Source organism: Hyaena hyaena, unplaced genomic scaffold (genome assembly GCF_003009895.1).
Source record: "Hyaena hyaena isolate Hyena2069 unplaced genomic scaffold, ASM300989v1 scaffold_163, whole genome shotgun sequence".
NCBI classification, from domain to species: Eukaryota; Metazoa; Chordata; class Mammalia; order Carnivora; family Hyaenidae; genus Hyaena; species Hyaena hyaena.
In genome coordinates this window covers 2,214,343-2,232,481 of record NW_024080794.1, presented here as the reverse complement: position 1 = coordinate 2,232,481, position 18,139 = coordinate 2,214,343, and the positions used below count along the sequence as shown (strand labels likewise).

The 18,139-nt window shown below is 37.1% G+C and overlaps 1 protein-coding gene across 5 annotated transcripts in view; it reads left to right on the top strand.

The window, feature by feature from the left end:
* The window catches only part of FRY (FRY microtubule binding protein), a 258,661-nt gene that overhangs the window by 141,280 nt on the left and 99,242 nt on the right, over positions 1-18,139 (top strand). For all 5 annotated transcript variants that reach the window (XM_039239842.1, XM_039239840.1, XM_039239841.1 and 2 more), the window contains 9 exons: positions 1,667-1,753; positions 3,917-4,176; positions 4,602-4,791; positions 5,413-5,537; positions 7,767-7,824; positions 9,150-9,241; positions 9,536-9,708; positions 11,651-11,811; positions 13,082-13,192. In XM_039239842.1, coding sequence (XP_039095773.1) covers positions 1,667-1,753; positions 3,917-4,176; positions 4,602-4,791; positions 5,413-5,537; positions 7,767-7,824; positions 9,150-9,241; positions 9,536-9,708; positions 11,651-11,811; positions 13,082-13,192 — 1,257 coding nt within the window. The remainder of the gene's footprint in view (positions 1-1,666; positions 1,754-3,916; positions 4,177-4,601; positions 4,792-5,412; positions 5,538-7,766; positions 7,825-9,149; positions 9,242-9,535; positions 9,709-11,650; positions 11,812-13,081; positions 13,193-18,139) is intronic.

Below are 18,139 nucleotides of genomic sequence, written 5' to 3'. Positions count from 1 at the left end.
ATGGGAGAAGGACCAGTTTTTTATGTCACTTAGTTCTTCAGAAAAATGCTACTTGCCATTTTCTGGTTTTAAATCACTGATCTTGGTTTTATGATCCACAAAATGGTCAATGTCTTTCCCAAATATTTTCAAATTCATCACAGTGCTTTATGTTCACCTCTCTTCAGATGGCTTTGTGATATATTTTAGGACATCTGTGGTTTCCGGTGAATGGATGTCTAAGACATGCTGTATTTTGGGAAAACTCCATTAAGTCTCTATGATAGTAATGATGACAAGAATTACCATGGCACTGTGTTGTGCTCTACACAGAGTATGTCATTTAACCTTCACGATCACCTAAGAACTAGTGTTACTATCCCCAGTGTACAGTTACTGAAACTGCAGTTTAGGGAGATTCAACACTTTACCCAAAAATCAGCAGTGAGGATGCCGCAGAGCCAGAATTGAAAGCCCCTGAAGCCCCATATTCCTTTTAAGTATAGTTGACATACAATTGTTACATTAGTTTCAGGTATAAAACCCATGCTCTTAACTGCTATTCTAAGACAGTGTTAAGAACATTTCTCATATGTTACTTTCTTTGACCATCCACAACTTTATTTTTGTATAATTTTTTTATTGATGTGTCATTGACATTCAACACTATATTAGTTTCAGGTGTGCAACTAATGAATCTATATTTGTTTACATTGTGGAATTATCCCTACAATAAGTATAGTTAGTATGTGTACCATACGGAGTTACAGAATTTTTTTCTTGTGATGAGCACTTTTATAGTCTGCTTTCTTAGCAACTTTCAAATATGCATTATTGTATCATCAGCTATAGTCCCCATAGCTCATTTATTTTGTAACTGAAGTTTATACCTTGTGATTTCCTTCCTACATTTCACCCACCCTGCAACCACCAATCTGTTCTATCTGTGAGCTTGTGCTGTTTTTTTCCAGCCACAATTTTTTGTGAAATTATTCTCATTCATACATGAATAATGACAACCCAAGGCTTTCCTAAAGGCTTTTAAAGTAAATAATTTGATATTTCTGAGATTCCCTATAATAAAGGATGACAAACATACATATCCATACATATACATAATATTTGTGTAGAAGAATTTTCCATAAGATACTATCTCCTGTAGTTTGCTTCTTTTATCAAATAGCTTAACATGACATAGATAACACAGCATGTGTGCTCAGTCTCCATTGCACTTTCTTTGGGACTAAAATTCAATCATAGTCAATAATTTTAGCAGATGAGTGACTTATGGATGTAACATTTTAGTGGTCCAGCAAAGCATATTCTTGTGGGATCTCCATTCCTTAAAATTAATGGCAACTTGAACACTCTGATGGATGACGTAAGGCACGAGTGTTTGTTTAGATCCTTGTGTACATGCATGATTTTTGGAAATTCAAGTCCATGTCTTTTCAGTACACTGTGAAGTTGGAGCTCTAATAATCTTCCACTGAAACTTGAAAGACTAAACTCAGAATCACAGGGAATTTTATCTACCACCTTTCATCATCTTGGCACTCACTTTTCCGTGAGAAAACCCTTATCACTATCTTGCAAGCTGTTCTGCTTCATGTACTGAACAAAGGCAGTGGGGTGGGTGGGAAGGGTTCATTTTCCCATGGAGAGTAACTGCCTACCCTTCGTACAGGACGATGACAGACCTATGATTGATGTCATGGATCAGCTAAGTTCTTCCATTCTCGAAAGTTTCATTCATGTAGCAGTTTCAGATTCGGTGAGTACACATTTGATCCTGATTCCTAATTGTTCTTAAGGATAAACTCTGGATCTGACAAAGATAGTTGAAGAAAAATGATGTGGAAGAATGCTGGGTTTTATGTCAGATTAATAAACTGACACAACAGTACTTATGAAAACAAGGCAGACTTTTTAGATACTGGCTTAGAAAACACCTAGGTAAGTTTCAAACAAAATTTGAGCCCCAGGAGTATAGATAATATTTTGCAAACTGCAAATTCAAGAAGAATTGCTCAGGATTCTTTAAGAAAGTTAATTCTCTTTATTTATGCTTGACACTATATGTAACTTATACATGGTGACTTACGGTTTACGTGTGCTTGAACATTATGTTTTTTGACCCTCATAGGTACTGAAATGCAAAAATATTTAGGGGCAGAGCCATAGTCAAACAGAAAGAAGTATTAGGACTGACACTTGATGCTACTTGATCCGAATATAGGATAGCCTTATTTGCCATAAAATAGATTCTCCCTTTTTAAAGAGCATATTGGCAAATTTCAATTTCCTTAAAAAAAATGAAGGGAAATTGAAACTGATATTAATTATCTGATTTTTGAACAATCAGCATAGTTCAGTAAAGGGACCTAGATTAATTACAGCTAAATAACTAAAAAGAGCCAGTGCAGACAGATCAGGGACCGCTTGCAGAATCCACATTGCTGATGCCTCTTGTATATTCTTGTCAAACAGCTATAAATGAATATGAACATTTTTCACAAATAGCTATAAATGAATACCAAGCCTAAAGGCATTTATGAGCTTTTCATGGTCTTTCTCTGAGACTGAGCATGGATCCCTACCTTTAGTGGCCCTGTCTTTGCTTATGGTTGTAGTAATAATGATCATTCCTCAAATTAGTAAGTTAGGCAGTGCAGCCTGTCACAGTGGTATTGAATAGTCCTTCTTTCAGAAATTCAGTTTGTTTTAACACGGAATGGAAGAGTCGAGTTAGTTTTCTATACATATCTTATTTGCAGGCAGATTATATTTTGTTCATGTGATTTTGTTCTGTCTGTCAGAATCAAAATCCTGAGCCAGGGGTAACTAGATCAGCAATACTGCATTAGGAAGATGCACAGAAAGGGGAGAAGAAGAATGTGCCCGCCTTGTTCCAGGTGTTTCTACATTCCTTAGCTCATGTAATTCACCTAATGATTAGGTGAGATTAGCGTTATAATTCCCAAGTTATAAATTCATGTCCCCCAGACAGAGACTCTGGGATGGTCTGGACTCTTCCCAGGTCACAAGCTTTGAGTGGAGCCTCTGTTGGAAATCTTCTCTCTGGCTTTGAAGTTCAAGATGTGCCCCCTTACAGCCCACTCACCATTGAGACCACTAATGTAGCACCCTTACCCATGGGAACGTGTAGATCCATCAGATAAAATGGTGATCCATTCACATCATTTAAAATTATTTTTAAATGCCTGATCGCTGTAAAGGCAATTTTCTTTCTGGGCACAACTACCAGATTATTTGAAACTAGGTCTTCCCCAAACTTTAATATTCTGGATTTAGAATGACACATACAAACTTGCATGAGATATGCAGCAAAAAAATTTTTCAAACGTGTTGGTTTGATCATAGATCAAGAATAAGTATCTTACCTCAAAATCACCAGTGAAATGCCCTTCCTAAATGGCATTTACCCATCTCCCTAAATCAGAGGGAAGGTATTTTAATCCAAGTAAAGGTAAACAGGATTATGGCATTAAAAGGCCCATACTAAGACAGGGATTAAAAACACATTTGTGAATCTTAGAGGTTAATAACTTTTAAGAAATTTAAATGGCAAATCCATGATTGAGTTTAAGTTAACTAAAGCCATAATTTTTCAACAAATATTCAGTGGGCAGTTTGGTGTACTAATTCACAGTGCTATGTGCCATTAAAACTGTTCAAAATATGACCTGTGTCCTTGAACCCTGCACTTGAGCTGCTCTCAGTCTAGCCCAGGAAACATCAGGGGCTACAAATGAGCATCCTATGTGGTAGGGGTGTTTCAGATTCAAAGCTTGGCCCATTACAGGAGGTAATCGGGGAGGGCACTGTGGACGAAGGGACATTCAGGCCGAGCCGTGGTAAGGACATGTAATTTACAGTTCAGCATTGATTCATTGCCTACTTCTTGGACCCTCAGGCCACATTACCGCTGACCCACAGTGTGGATCTGCAGTGGTTGGTGGAATGGAATGCAGTCCTGGTCAATAGCCATTACGATGTGAAGAGCCCTTCCCATGTCTGGATTTTCGCTCAGTCTGTCAAAGACCCCTGGGTCCTCTGCCTCTTCAGTTTCCTCCGGCAGGAGAACTTGCCCAAACACTGCCCCACGGCCCTCAGCTACGCCTGGCCATACGCCTTCACTCGGCTCCAGTCGGTCATGCCTCTGGTAGACCCAAAGTAAGGGAACTGTGTTTTCCTGTTTTGTTTCTTGTTTGCCCTCTTGCATTTATGTTTTATCTAAAAGAATGGCATATTATAATCCTCTCTAGTTTCTGCACTTCCCAATACAGAATTCTTAACATTGAGTAAAAACCAGTCAAAAGCTCTTATCCAGTGCCAGGTGTTTTTTTTTCCCCCTTAATAACCCATATGACTGTCTGAGTATAGACTGTGAGAACCTTAGGGGTGAAAACAGTCTTAAAGTTCTATTCAACTTCCCATCCAGTAGACATTCCCTGTCCAGATAGTTCTTGGCGGCATAGACAGTCCTTGACGGACAGTTGTTCACCTCCATTTGAGCACTTCCTAGGATCTTTATTTAACATGTGATATTTAAAATCCAGAACTTAGTTTCACTCTTGTTTTCAACTCTGTAATTCCAGTAGCCCAATTAATGCCAAGAAAACCAGCACTGCCGGCAGTGGAGATAATTATGTTACCTTGTGGAGAAACTACCTTATTCTTTGTTTTGGAGTTGCAAAACCCAGTATTATGAGCCCGGGACACTTAAGAGCTTCCACTCCAGAAATAATGGCGACCACACCTGATGGTACAGTGAGCTACGATAACAAGGTGACGTGACATGCTTCAGAAGAATTATTCTGTAAGGTTTTTTTTTAGCTTGTTTGTCTAGAGTTCACAGTGCACGTTGCACTGTGCCTGCCATCTGGAGTATATGGGATCAGATTTTCATCCTATACATTTCTAAATTCCATTGAGTGTTGATATGCATAATTTATTATTCCTTGCTGACAAGAGAGGAACTGAAGATTAAGAGAAGTTAAGAAACTTGGTTAAAACCATAGAGTGCCCTGAGGTTTATTTATTTATTAGTGCCCTGAGGTTTGATTCCTGCCCTCCATACCATATTTCTCATTCTTTGACGAGTATTTCCCTTTAAACCATGTTTTCGTTAAATGATCTTGTTAAGAATGGGTCGGTAGATTTAATTTTTTTAAAAAAAGGGAAGACATAATAAAAATATTCTTTAGAATTTGTATGCCAGGTAAAAAATGCATTCATTGTACTATATTAAAATTTATGTCCGTCTCTGTTTTTTTCTTTCTGAAATGATGGCAGTGCTTTGGGATGTGGTTTAGTACATTTAAACTGTTATAATGGAATCATCCTTCGATTAAAGGAAGCATCAGTTATCATGTTACCTCTTTTTCACTTTTAATCAACTTGTTTCAGGCCATAGGCACCCCATCGGTGGGCGTTCTCTTAAAGCAGTTGGTGCCTTTGATGAGACTAGAGGGCATTGAGATCACAGAGTCCTTAGTTTTAGGATTTGGAAGAACAAATTCCCTTGTTTTCAGGTACAGTAGTCTCAATGAGTTCTTCTAAATTCACTCCTACTGCTGTTATCGTTGTTCCTGTTTTTAACTGGAGTTTGAGTCTGCATGTTGGCATGTGCCTTGGGGAGTTTATAGGCTTTGCACCATTTCCTTTGTGTCCTCGTGGTTTGCTGTGTGTGTAGCCAGCATTTCTCGCCACCGCTTCGCTTTTCCCCTTTCGCCCTTGCAGCTTTGATTCTACATCTCAGGTTTTATCTCATTTGTTAGGTTGTTTTTAGATAGCTATAAATGAAGATAATTCAGTGTCCATCGCTAGATAGCCACACTGTTCAGAGGCTTTAATGTCGAAACAATGAGGTCTGCTCATCAGCCATTTATGCAACAGATCTCAAAGGCTAAGCACAGATAGAACTCTTTCAGAGGTATTCTGTTACACCAGTCATTCTTTTTAGAAGGTACTTTATCTGCCTTAATAGAACCATTATATCTCAAATTCTTTCCTCATTTCACACCTTTAATCAAATAACCAGTCCATCTGAGGCAGTGTCAGAGCCTTTTGAAAGAGTCATCCTAAAATATTAATTCAGGCTGCCTCTGGTGACTTGAGCTAAGCATATAAGCATAAGTAAAATCCTAACGTTCTTTATGTAGATAGAAAAGGGAAAGCTCTAAGCATCTGCAAGAAACCCTATTTGAAAAATAAAGATTAATGAGACATTTTAGAGGCAATTGAAAAGAAAACTTGTTAAATTATTCATGGATAGGGTCAGATTTTATTCTTGTAAGAAGTAATTGTGAATTCTGATACTGGAGTGTCAGCTAACCAGTGTTTTTACTACTTACTAGTTAACTGGTTAAGACAAAGAATCATATAGATATACTACCAGAAGATAAGAAAAACAATTCCTAGAATAACCTAACATTCTTTCCCAAAGAACCTAAGAAATGAACATTCTTTCCCAAAGACGTATGCTCTCATACTCCTTGCCCTGTCAGTATTCTGAGGGGTGGGTAAGGTTATACAATTTATTAGCCACGTGGGTCTGGAAAACTTAATGTCTCTGGGCCTCAGGTCTCTTACCTATAAAATTGTTATAATAAATAAAAATGAAGTGTATCTATCTAATAAAGAAAAAATATTAAAATTATAGAATCTATCTTACATATTTATTGAGAGGATTAAATATAGAAATGTACATAGTAAATACTCAGTAAATGGTTGCAGTTGAAGGAGATCATTAATATTATTTCCATTTCTTTCATGAAGAAATTCTAGCATCTGTCTTAGAGAAATCTGAAATGGAGGGCCAGTGTTCTGTCTCTAAGCATAGAATGCCGCAAAGTTTACCTTCCTAACTTTGGATTTCCTTGGAGGATGAGGTCTAAGAGCACAAATTATCCTACCCGAATACTGCAGAATATTGCAAGGTGTTCAGGCATAGAGGAGACTGTAGACAAAATACCTAGCGGCAGGCTAGTTCTCTTAATTTTGTCTGTCTTGACATACCAGTTCAGAAGTCATTTCCCAAGGAACACAAATAATTAATTGAGAACTGGAGGTAATGGGGACAGGTGGAAGGTGATAGATAGAGAGATAGATAGATACTAATATTGATCAAACTCTCATTTTTACTTCACTGGAGAAAAGGTTTTGATGAAAACCCCATTATTGTAGTACTTGCTATAATCTGCCTTTATCATATAGCTCAAAGAATGTTTTTTTTAATCTTTGAAATTCTAAAAAGACTTCATTTTAAAATCAACTATTAGTCAGTCTCCCGAGCACAGCTCCCAAAAGTAATGTCATAGCCACTGCACCTATCTCTTTTGCTCTAGCTAGACTGAAAACGTCTTCTGTGAGGGACTCGATTTTGTCTATCTTCATCCCCACTGCCTGTAGTAAAGTGCTTTGAATGTAATAATCACTTGTGATATATTATTTAACTGTTTAGAGAGTGATTTTTGTCATCGGGGTCTTCAGAACAGTAAATCAGAATCAAGTCAACAAATAGGTATTGAGCCCAAATTATAGACAGAACACTGGGATAGAGCCCAGTAACACACAGCACAGGCCAGCACCTGGTTCCAGTTCCCTGCATGACTGAGAAACAGAAAGGTTGGGGGTGCGGGGGTGGGTTGTGTCAGAAGCAAAGTGAGAAAAGCACATGATTTAGGATGGAATGCATGTATTTGGTGATAAGTTTGGTGTCGATAATAGTGAATTTCAAAGCTGACTTTCTTCCTCCATAGAGAATTGGTAGAAGAACTTCATCCATTAATGAAGGAAGCCCTGGAACGAAGGCCAGAGGTGAGATTTTTAATGTAAATACTTAATATCTCAGTTCATATGGTCATTGGTATAAATTTAGATCATACTTAACGGTCTCCCCTAAAAAAAAAATACAAACACCCAGCACGCTTTTAATAGTGAATATTAATATTTTAACTTTTGTTATTTTTATTATTATTCAGTATTTGAGTATTTACCATAATATGTGTACTGTTTTAAAAGGTTATGTGGTCTGGGGCACCTCAGTCGGTTGAGGGTCCAGCATCAGCTCAGGTCATGATCTCATGGTCTGTGAGTTCAAGCCTTGTGTCAGGCTCTGTGCTGACAGCTCAGAGCCTGGAGACTGCTTCAGATTCTGTGTGTTTCTCTCTTTCTCTCTCTGCCCCTCTCCTGCTCGCACTCTGGCTCTCTCTCAAAAATAAAATAAAAACAGTAAAAAAAATTTTTAAATAGAAGTTTCTATGTTCTAACTCATGAAAGAAAACAATCTAAATAGTCATATGCATGTTAAAATATTACATTCTTTTGCAGGAGGTTTGAGTTGGTTGAATGTGTTTTTGTTTATTTGCTTATTTTTTATGAGGAGTTGAATGGGCAAGAATATTATTTGTTTGATCTGGCACAGGATGAATTTTCTTCAAAATTATCTTACCTGAAATGAACTCAAAAGGACAAAATTGTAACATAGCAGGATAAAAAAAAAGAATAAAATGGAAAAAGATGCTTCCCATATAGTAGATAAGAGATAAGAAGTAACAGAATTTTAGTAGTGTGACTTGCGTGACCAGAATTGGTGGGATTCTTCATGCAGAATAGCCCGTTTTTGTTTCAGTGTCTCTGTCTTTCTGTAGATGCTGGGAGCATCTAAGAAATGAGGCTGGTTAGTTCGCAACATTGCCACCTTATAAATATTTATTGACCCACTTAGGATCTGTTTCTTTTATAGCCTGTAATAGCAAGATTTTCTCTAAGGATCTGGAAGAAAAAAAAATACCCTTGTCTTTTACGTGTAGAAAATTGAAAATTTAGGCTTACCTGGGTGGCTGAGTCAGTTAAGCATCTGGCTTTGGCTCATGTCATGATTTCACAATTTGTGGGTTCAAGCCCCACATTGGGCTCTGTGCTGATGGCTCACAGCCTGGAGCCTGCTTTGGATACTGTGTCTCCCTCTCTCTCTCTGCCCTTCCCCAGCTTGCACTCTCTTTCTCTCTCAAAATAAATAAACATTCTAAACAAATTTAAAATTCATATATAGATTATGCCTTTCTTTAGTACAGTTTCCCCAAGCAATGTTATTATTGTTTTGCCCACATTCATAAATGGTATTACCTCTTTCTACACAGAACAAAAAACGCCGAGAACGGCGGGATTTGTTAAGGCTACAGCTACTTCGAATTTTCGAGCTTCTGGCTGATGCTGGTGTCATAAGTGACAGGTAGGGTGAAGAGTCTAATGAGTTGATAATCTCCTCACCAAACTGGTCTGTTCCTTTCTTTCTGTCTTTCTGTCTTTCTTTCTTTTGTTTTTTTAATATGTTACCTTTAACTTTTACTCAGAAATGTCCAAAAAAGCTTATTGTTGCTTTTGTGCATATTCTATTTATACTGCCCATAGGTCAAGAACAAACTTAGTGTGTGAGTTCTGACAATGAATCTTTTTCATGAAGCATGTACTACTTTGATATAAAAACCAAGCATCTGAGAACTTTATTTCTTTTTTATTATTCTAGCACAAATGGAGCCTTAGAACGAGATACTTTAGCCCTTGGAGCTTTGTTCTTAGAATATGTGGACTTGACCCGCATGCTTCTAGAAGCTGAAAATGATAAAGAAGTTGAGATTCTTAAAGATATCCGGGCACATTTTAGTGCAATGGTCGCCAACTTGATTCAGTGCGTTCCAGGTACAGGGATATATCACTGCAAATTTCCTTTCATGCCTGACAAACCGTTTGTGTTCCTCATTACTGGGCTTCTCTTTAATTCTTCTGGCCTGCATGCAGGTCTGGGATGGGATCGTTCATTTATTTTGAAATACATGGAAATACATATGAGAACAGATTGTGGTAATTCCGCACAAAGTTGGAAAGGGAACAATAGAAATTAAATTTGACTTTGTGCTTGTCATTATTTCTAGTCTTCATTTTGGTTCCCATCTAAAAATGAATCTATGTAATTTCCATAGGAAGGAAGTAATTTGGGGGGAGCATTCACAGGGACTTCACTTCTTCTTCTCATTGTGCTAATCTGGAACATGTGATTGATCTCTACAGTAAGCCTTCTCTTCACTCTCCAACCAACACATTCTATACAGCTTAATAAATTAGATTTTTGAGAGGTGGGGTTTTTTTCCACAGAGCAAATGGGCATGAAAGCTTTTCATCTAATAAAAGCATGGAGAATAAAAATAGCTGGCCAGTTTGGTGTAAAAATCAATTACTGTAATTAAAAGTTTTGATATATGAAGTACCTGTGTGGCTCAGTCGGTTAAGTGGCTGACCCTTGATTTTGGGTGATGATCTTGTGGTTCGTGAGTTTGGACCCCACACTGGGCTCTGTGCTGACATTAAAGATCTGCTTAGGATTCTCTCTCTCTCTCCCTTTCTCTCTGCCCCTCCCCTGCTTGCATGTACTCTCTCTCTTTCTCTCTCAAAATGAATATATAAACTTAAAAACAAAAAGTTTTCACATCATTACAGAAGACCACAACTCAATTTCTACCTTTTCATTATTTTAACACTGTAAAACCTTTTACTTTGTTTTTTAGTATGTATTGGAGTTTTTATTTTTTTAATTTTTTTCTTAAATAGTTTATTGTCAAGTTGGTTTCCATATAACACCCAGTGCTCATCCCCACAAGTGCCCTCCTCCCTGCCCATCACCCCCCTTCCCTTCTCCCCCNCACCTCCATCAGCCCTCAGTTTGTTCTCAACATTCAAGAGTCTCTCATGGTTTGCCTCCCTCCGTCTCCCCAACTATTTTTCCCCTTCTTCTCCCCCAATGGTCCTCCGTTAAGTTCCTCCTAATCCACCTATACGTGCAAACATACGGTATCTGTCCTTTTCTGCCTGACTTATTTCGCTCAGCATAACACCCTCAAGGTCCATCCATGTTGCTACACATGGCCAGATTTCATTCTTTCTCATTGTCATGTAGTATTCCATAGTACAGATAAACCACATCTTCTTGATCCATTCATCAGTTGATGAACACTTAGTCTCTATCTATGTTTTGGCTATTGTTGAGAGTGCTGCTATGAATATTGGGGTACATGTGCTCCTATGCATCAGCACTCCTGTATCCCTTGGGTAAATTCCTAGCAGTGCTATTGCTGGGTCATAGGGGAGTTCTAGTGTTAATTTTTTGAGGAACCTCCACACTGTATAAAACCTTTTCCTTACCAATGCTCCTCATCTTATATGACCCTAAATTAAGATTTGAGTTAACTTCTTCAGTTAAAGTACATTTGTTTAAAATAAATAATCTATACATTGTGTATCACAGGCAGCAGCAGTTGAGAGGATGTTTGATATGTAAGCCGCAGCTGAGAGGAAAGGGCTGCAGTTTTGCTAGACATTGATCAGAAAGATGTGTCCATGAGGCCACTTTGTCTCTCTGCTTCCCACTCCGGACAAGGTGCCGTTGACTGCAGCGTGAGGACAGGAGGACCACACTCATAAAGAGAAAATGAATCTTCTTAAATCCATGTTTCATAACAGAAGACTCGAGTTGGGACATAAAATTACTGTTTTCCTCAGAATGTAGGAATCATGTATAATAGTGACATCAACTGTATTCACTATACTTTTCAGTCAAGCAGACTCTTAACTCTGTTCTTCTTTCCAGTTCACCACCGAAGATTTCTGTTCCCCCAGCAAAGCCTGAGGCATCATCTTTTCATCTTGTTTAGCCAGTGGGCAGGACCCTTCAGCATTATGTTCACCCCTCTTGACCGCTACAGTGACAGAAATCATCAAATTACACGATACCAGTATTGTGCTTTAAAGGTAGGGCGCCTTTGTCTCAGTGGATGACTTTTGTTGGCCCAATGGTCTCTTTCTCCATAGATAGATGGCTGTGCATAAATGTAAATATTCCAGTTGGGTTCTCAGTTTCAAATATAAAACTGTTCCCAGCTCTTACTTTTACCTAGTGTATGAGAACCACACAGTTTTGCTTATTTGCCCTGTAATAGCTGCCTTGCTCAGTAACATACAACCTAAAAATGATATATATGTTACCTCAAGTTCAGAGCCTACCAAAGCCACATTGCCTTTTTGATCTTTCATTTTAAAAGACTCCCAAAAATAAATTTTCGTACTATTAACTATTCTAAAACTTCAGAATCATGATTCCTTACAGCCTAATTACCTTTAGAAAACTGTATTTCATGGGGTGCCTGGGTGACTCAGTGGGTTAAGCGGCCAACTTCGGCTCAGGTCATGATCTCACGGTTCATGAGTTTGAGCCCTACATCAGGCTCTGTGCTGACAGACAGCTCAGAGCCTGGAGCCTGTTTCAGATTCTGTATCTCCCTCTCTCTCTGACCCTCCCCTGCTCACACTGTCTCTCTCTCTCAGAAATTTAAAAAAAATAACAAAAAAACATTTAAAAAATTAAAAAAAGAAAACTGTATTTCAATTCTGTCATATATACTGGAAGTTTGGTGACTTACCAGTTGACTTTTGCCTCAAGGAAGCTAGCTGATTTAAATAATGGTCTTCATAGTCATTTGGACCTACTAATTGCAGAGTTAATCATTCTTACATTCCCTTGCTTCCTTTCCTCCTCAAAGTAACTAAATTTGTATTCTTAATTTTTTCCCTTTGATTAAGAATCATGTTATTTATTTCCATATTTATCATAGTTTGTCAATTTAGTACATTGGTCAAATATTTGTCATCAAAGCAAAATTCAAAAAGCTGTATTTATAAGCTGAATTTATTCACTTGAAAGCACTGAGGGTAAATTTGTCTTAAATACTGTGAAATGGCCATTTTGTTTTGAGTATCTTACTCTTTTGTCATAAAGATTTCTTTTAATCATAAAATTATATGTCCATGGAGTCAAATTTATGTCTTTTAATTCTTACTTAAAAATCCAAAATTGGGAATCTGGTCCTTATTGAATCTAGTAAGGAATACTTTAAAGTTTTATGGTAATAACTGCTTTAAGAGACCCGCAACATCTATAAATCTGGTAATGTTTTATGAAGTCGGTTGCATGTTATTACATCATTCCAAGTTTCATTCGCATATTTGCTTGTTTTGTTATCAGGCAATGTCAGCAGTGTTGTGCTGTGGCCCTGTATTTGACAATGTGGGCCTTTCCCCCGATGGCTACCTGTATAAGTGGCTTGACAACATTCTGGCTTGTCAAGATTTACGAGTAAGTATTACTCAAAAATACATTGCTTTTAAATGTTTTGGGTGTTCTGCCTCAATCAGGTTACTAGAGTGTATGAATATTGTTCACAGCACAATCTCTGTACATATCAGCCACAGAAGTATAGGTTTTTGTGTTATTCATATTACACTCTGATGTGTTAGGATTAAAAAAAATATATATTCACCAAGTTGACTATAAACTGGGCCCTAAAACAAGTTTCCATGAAGTTCATATGATTGAAATGACAGGCCATTTCTCTAATTACAGTGATAACAAGCTAGTAACCAATAATAAGAAGATAATTAAGAAACACCCTTCCCGGTAACTAGTGAGTCAGAGAACAAATGACAGTAGAAACTGAAAAATGTCTTTAATTGGATAATAACAAAAATACTACATACTAGACTTGTGGACTGTAAATAAAGCTGTGCTTATGCTTAGAATGAAATGTATAGCCTTAAGTATATATATGAGAAAGAAAAAAAAAGGCTGATAACCAGTGACCTAAGCATTCATCTCAAGAAGTTATTTTTTGGGGCGCCTGGGTGGCTTAGTCGGTTGAGCGTCCGACTTTCGCTTAGGTCATGATCTCACGGTTCGTGGGTTCGAGCCCCGCGTCAGGCTCTGTGCTGACTGCCTGCTTGGAGCCTGGAGCCTGTTTCAGTCTGTGACTCCCTCTCTCTCTGGCCCTCCCCTGCTCACGCTGTCTCTCTCTCTCTCCTAGAAATAAATAAAACATTTAAAAAAAAAAAAAGAAGTTATTTTTTAAAAAAGCATATTAAACTGAAAACAAGTATAATGAAGGGAATAATAGAGATGAAAGCACAAACTGACAGAGGAGAAATAAATAGAAATGATAATTTAAACCAAAAGTTTACTTTATTAAGACTAATGAAATTAATTCCCAGAAAGTCTGATCAAGAAAGAGAGAAGGCACATGTTTCACTGATATCAGAAATATTAAGGAGACACCCCTACAAAAGCTAGATATTGAAAATAATAGAGAATATATGAACACTTTGTGCCAATAAACCTTAAATTTTAAATAAAATAGACAAATTCCTAGAAGAACACAACCCTAGAAGAAAAGAAAAATCTGAATAATCATTCAAGTAATAAACATGAGAGAGAGAATTTGGTAGTTTCTCTCAACAAGCAGACCAAAACACACCTAAGATCTAGCTTCCTTTGATTATGTTTTGGCTTCTTTTTAGTTTTTTTTTCCTTCCTCCAAAATGACAAGATGGAGGAATTCACCTCAAAAGAAAGAACAGGAAGAAATAATGGTCAGGGATTTAATCAACACAGATATAATTAAGATTTCTGTACTAAAATTTAAAACCATGATTGTAAGAATACTAGCTGGGTTGAAAAAAAGCATAGAAGAAAAAAGCATAGAAGAGAATCCCTTTCTACAGAGATAGAAGAATTAAAATCTAGTCAGGCCGAAATTAAACATGCTATAACCAATATGCAATCTCTAATGGATGCCATGATGGTGAGGATGGATGAAGCAGAGCAGTGAATCAATGATATAGAATTTAAAAATAATAAAAAAATTTTATCTGTAATTCAAAGTCTTCTCACAAGGAAAACTTGAGATAGCTTTACTGATGAATTTAACATTTAAGGAACAAATTGCATCAATTGTATACAAAATCCTTAAAGAGAAAAGAGCTCAAGAAGAAATATATCACAACATATTTTATGAGACCAGCATAACCTTGATACTATAACCTGCCAGGGATTTAACAGGATAAAAAAACATAAGAGGCAATTTTATTCAGGAGTATAGATACAAAAATGTAAACAAAATATAAGAGAATTAAATTTGGTGATATATAAAAAAGATGATTCATCATGATCAAATTGGCATTATTCAAGAACTGTAAGATTGGTTCAATATTCAAATATCCATCAACTCATTAGTATGTTATTATATTAGTAGAGTCTCAAGAAGGAAATATACAATCATCTTAATAGATGCAGAAAAAGTATTTAATAAAATTCTATGTTTATTTGTGCGAGAAACTCCTATCAAAATAAGAATAAAAAATAACATTCTTAGTTTGATAACGGGTGTCTGAGAAAAAACCTATAATAAAAATCATGCTGAATAGTGAATATTGAAAGTATCCCTTGAGATTAGAATGACCAAGGATGCTCACCTTCACCACTTCTATCAACATTATACTAAAGATCTTAGTTAATGCATGGAAAAGAAGAAATAAGACATCAGGAATTAAAAAGAAGAAATTAGATTATAGATATAAATGTGAAAGCTAAAAGACTGAAGTTTCTAGAAAATACAGGAAGATATCTTAATCCCTGGAGCCAGGGTAAGATTTCTTACACAAGATACAAAAATTACTAATTGTAAAGAAAGACCAATTAATAACTTCAAGAAAAGACACCATTAAGAGTATGAACAGGCTAGCCAGAGTGAAAGAAGAAAGTTTGCAACAAAAAACCAACACTTCTTTTTTTTTTTTTTTTTTTTACAAATAGTTTATTGTCAAATTAGTTTCCACATAACACCCAGTGCTCATCCCCACAAGTGCCCTCCTCCATGCCCATCCCCCCTCCCCCCCACATCCATCAGTCCTCAGTTTTTGTCAGCATTCAAGAGTCTCTCATGGTTTGCCTCTCTCCCTTTCCCCCACCATTTCCGCCCTTCTTCTCCCCCTTGTTCCTCCGTCAAGTTCCTCCTAATCCTCCTATACGTGCAAACATATGATATTTGTCCTTCTCTGCCTGACTTATTTCGCTCAGCATAACACCCTCAAGGTCCATCCATGTTGCTACACATGGCCAGATTTCATTGTTTCTCATTGCCATGTAGTATTCCATGGTATAGATAAACCACATCTTCTTGATCCGTTCATCCGTTGATGGACACTTAGGCTCTTTCCATGTTTTAGCTATTGTGGAGAGTGCTGCTATGAACATTGGGGTACATGTGCTCCTATGCCTCAGCACTCCTATATCCCTTGGGTAAATTCCTAGCAGTGCTATTGCTGGGTCATAGGGGAGTTCTAGTGTTAGTTTCCGGAGAAACCTCCACACTGTTTTCCAGAGGGGCTGCACCAGTTTGCATTCCCACCAACAGTGTAGGAGGGTGCCCGTTTCTCCACATCCTCGCCAGCATCTAGAGTTCTCTGATTTGCTCATTTTAGCCACTCTGACTGGCGTGAGGTGGTATCTCAGTGTAAACCAACACTTCTTATCTAGAATATATTAAGGATCCCTACAGATAATTAGATAAAGACATGCATAGAAAAATGAACAAGTGACTTAAAGAATAAACTTACAAAAGAGGTTATTTAAATGGCCAATAAACATAAGAAAAGGTTCTCAAGCTCAGTAGTTAGAGAGATGCAAACTAACCACAGGAGATGCTACCTCGAATCCACCTGAATGGTGAAAATTAAAAAGATTGACAATGTCGATGAGGAAATACAGCAACAGGAACTTTCATGCAATGCCACAAAGAGTAGAAATCAAAATAACCACCTTGGAAACCTGAGTGTCTTTATAAACTAACATTGGATATAGTATGCCCTAAAACCCAGCAGTTTTACTCAAATATATATTTTGTAAAATCCAATATGTGTAACATATGACATGTATAAAATTGTTCAAAGCAGTATTATGAAGTCAAAAGCTAGAAACAACCTAGATGTTCATCAATATAGAATGAATACACTGTGAAGTAAAGATATATTAGAATATAAGTGAAAATGAATGAATATAGATGACTTTCAAACATGAGTTGTGTTCAAGAAAACACACAAAATTATATGTGATATAATTCTATTTGCATAGAGTTCAAAACAGCCCTAACCAACAGTTGTAGAAGTCAGAATAGTGGTTACTTTGGAAAGAAGAGTGAGGTTAGTGATCAGGACAATGCATAAGGCAGGCATCAGTGGTGCTGGAAAACAATCTGGTATTCTACTTCACACTGGTGTGTTCAGTTACAGTAACTCATCATTTCCTTGTGAATTGTCTGCTGTGTATCTTATACTTCAATATAAAGTTTCCAAAGCTCAATTAAAAACTTGCTGATTTTCTTTCAAGTTGAACCCACTTTTTAATGAAATGGTATTTTTAAGTCCTTTTTAATAGTATCATTAATTTTCATCTGCTGCTAATTACTTAAGCTCATGGGGAACTAGGTTGATGATGTTTGACCATCCAACTAGAATATTACTCCCATCTTAGCCCACACCCTGTAGTAAACTAAAAAAAAAAAAAAGAATCCAGAATCTTTTCTTCTCCCACTGGTTGCAACTGGCAAGAGAAGGAAACAGAAGAAAACAGGAAAATGTTACCTTCTGAGGGGAATATGGCCTCCTGGCACCAGGCTTCTTCTGGACAAATGTGACCATCCAGTATTTGACAGTAGCTTCAGAAACCATCAATAAAAGATCCCATTAATTCTATCTAGTATGATGATTGTTTCACATGAAAGTCTCTGATTAAGAAGAGTTTATTAAGGGGCACCTGGGTGGCTCAGTTGATTAAATGTCCGACTTCAGCTCAGGTCATGATCTCACCACTCATGGGTTCGAGCCCCATGTGGGGCTCTGTGCTGACAGCTCAGAGCCTGGAGCCGGCTTCAGATTCTGTCTCCCTCTCTCTCTGCCCCTCTCCCACAGGCACTCTAGCTCTCTCTCAATTATGAAAAAATGTTAAAAAAAGAAAAGAGTTTATTGATACTACATTTCTTTTTAAAACATTGCCAGCTAAATTTTATATGGCATATTTAGTTACCAAATCCCATAAACATATTCTGATTTTTTCCTCCAAAGACTTGCATGTATAAAGGCCATCATTTTGTAATATTTAATTTTTAACCAAATACATGTATTTTCAAAAATATTTTAAATACAGTGAAGAAACATTGCCAAGAGTCTTCATTATCTTTTCGGAATTAAAAATCAA